The 2,464-nt window shown below is 34.9% G+C and overlaps 1 protein-coding gene across 1 annotated transcript in view; it reads left to right on the forward strand.

Annotated features, from left to right (window-relative positions):
* The first annotated feature begins 257 nt into the window (after positions 1-257).
* The window catches only part of LOC117106720 (cyclic AMP-dependent transcription factor ATF-3-like), a 4,334-nt gene continuing 2,127 nt past the window's right edge, over positions 258-2,464 (forward strand). Inside the window, exons 1-3 of the mRNA XM_033248132.1 lie at positions 258-540; positions 1,316-1,766; positions 2,146-2,253. Of these exons, the coding sequence (XP_033104023.1) occupies positions 1,317-1,766; positions 2,146-2,253 (558 nt within the window). The 5' untranslated portion in view covers positions 258-540; position 1,316. The remainder of the gene's footprint in view (positions 541-1,315; positions 1,767-2,145; positions 2,254-2,464) is intronic.

A 2,464-nucleotide genomic window follows, 5' to 3' on the forward strand; every position in this document is an offset into this window, starting at 1 on the left:
ACAAACAATAACACAGCGTACGCAGTGAGAAAAGGCTGTAAAGCGCATGCGCCTAAATTTCTTACTGTTGTGTTGTGCAATACTACGTCACTATTGTAAAGCAATCAAGCGTGTAGTAGTCTTTCCTCTGATTGGTTAAAACACGTGGCGAAATTCAAGTCATCACTCAATCAATCAGTACGCATGCGCATAATGACGTATTGCTCTAAAAATAAACATAAGCGCCGCTGATGTATAAAAGGTCGGATTTCATGGCAGAAAATAAACACTGTGATTGGGTTGTTGATCGTACAGTTGGACCGTATTATATTTCTACATTTGATTGTTTGTCGGAAACGCGTGAACTTCTATTTTTGGTCTAAAATAGGCAGATTAATTGTGAGTAGATACTGGTAGATACATTTGCAATTCTGGACATTACCCCGGCAAGTTCAGACTTGATGTACAAGGCAGCTACTATCGGTAATATCATGCACTAACAAACGTTTGCAGATCGTTTGGAACTTGGGACCAACAATCAAGAAATACAATTTGTGCAAGGTATGTAAATATTATTATCTTCATGCAACAATAATAATCTAATTATCAGTATCGCATTAGTGGCTCTATTTACTTAACCCGTTATATACTGTTAGTAGGCCTATAGCCTACATGATGCCGTTAGTTTTACTGTTAGACTTACTGAGCAATCCTTCAATTTCAGGGGTATAAATTATTGCATCTTATATAATAAATATGCCTAGACCTAATTACCTACGCCTGGGCGTATCATTTAGGGTATAAAAAGTGACGAATTATCCCAACTGGGGGTTGGGATCGCTGATAGAGAGTGGTGAATTTCTAACATGTGGCAATCCCCGGGTAAGGGAACTATATTCCCAGGGGTAATGAACCTTCTACCACCATGTGTGTGGAATTTTCCATTAGGTTGGTCCCCAGGAATGTGAAAATTTCCATTTGGGAGAAATTTTCCAGAAGGTGTTACAGTAGTATTAGTAGTACTGTACGTAATCTCGCAGGGTGAGTAATTCTGTCCTAGGGATGGGGAATTTTATAAGAAAAAAAAGGTTGAATATTAAGGAATTTTTCCACTATTGTATGAGATACCAATTACTTCATTATTATTGATACAATCCCACAGCCTCAAAGTTGCTGTTGAGTTGTTATCACAGGAGCTCAGTAGTCTACGGAATTGCATTTCATATGTTGATTTTGCTAGTCCAACCTTTATTTATATTTATGATGTACGTTTGATATGTCTGCAATAAAGTTGAAAGAATGTATATAAAATAAAATGTTTTTGCTTGCTTTCTAGAATGGGGATCCATATCAAACCATCAGCTGCATCACCCGTTGCTGAAGAGGCTCAGGATATTCAATTTACAGTTGTGACGGATCCTAGTCCCAACGCTAGCCTGTTTACATTCGATTCCATCACAAATGTACTAACTTTATCTGCAGGCGCAGCCGAACAACTGCAGTTACATGAGTGTGAATCAACCATCGAGATGGGCCAGATTGCTAGTCCTAATTCAGACTTTACGGGGTCAGTAACGGACGGTGAGATGACTCCTTGCTCGTCGGTATCTGGTCAGGATTCAGAGTATGATCCGAACAATTTAACATTGGACAAAGATGGTCAAGTATTTGATTTCGATTTGTTATCAGTAATAAAGGAGGAATTGAAGTGGAAAATACAATCTCAACGATTGGCTAAGGGGCAGGAAGTGTTGACTGTTGAAGAACGGAAAATTCAAGAAGACAAGGTAGGTCATGATTAATATTACAATAGATATGATTAAATAATTCAGGTGGTAACAATCCTAACTAATAATGATAATGAAAAAAGATACTTATATTACTACTATAATAATAATAATAATAATAATAATAATAATAATAATAATATAATGAATAAACAGCAACAATAAGAAAATGATGAACATTGAATATAATGTTGATAAAAAATATATGAAGAACATAAATAATATTGTTTGATATTAGTATTTATAAAATTATTAGATGACAATGTAAGTTTCACAATAATTTAATAACAATTATACACAATTTATTGACATCGATCCTTGAAAAAAAATTTTTATTTAAATAATTACATTAATTTAATGTATATTATTAATCTTACAGCTGACGGAAGAGGAAGAGGCCAAGCGCGCCGACAGGCGCAGACGTAACAAGATTGCCGCGGCAAAATGTCGTACGAAAAAGAGGGACAGATCAAAGATTTTATCGGAGGTAAGAATTTATTAAGTTTATATTAGAAATGTATTTCGGTAATAAAACAATGCTGTATTATTATTATTATCTCGTATGTTTAAATATTGTTTAAAATTGGCAGTTGGTAATGCTGTATGATATTTTATAAATCTAACATAATATCAGTGGTGTTGACGGTTAGGTTACTCGCTTTCGAATCCTAGAGTCCCGAGTTAAAATCCTGTAAACA

Source organism: Anneissia japonica, unplaced genomic scaffold (assembly GCF_011630105.1).
Source record: "Anneissia japonica isolate Jap-2015-1 unplaced genomic scaffold, ASM1163010v1 scaffold287705_len1045735_cov187, whole genome shotgun sequence".
Classification (NCBI taxonomy): Eukaryota; Metazoa; Echinodermata; class Crinoidea; order Comatulida; family Comatulidae; genus Anneissia; species Anneissia japonica.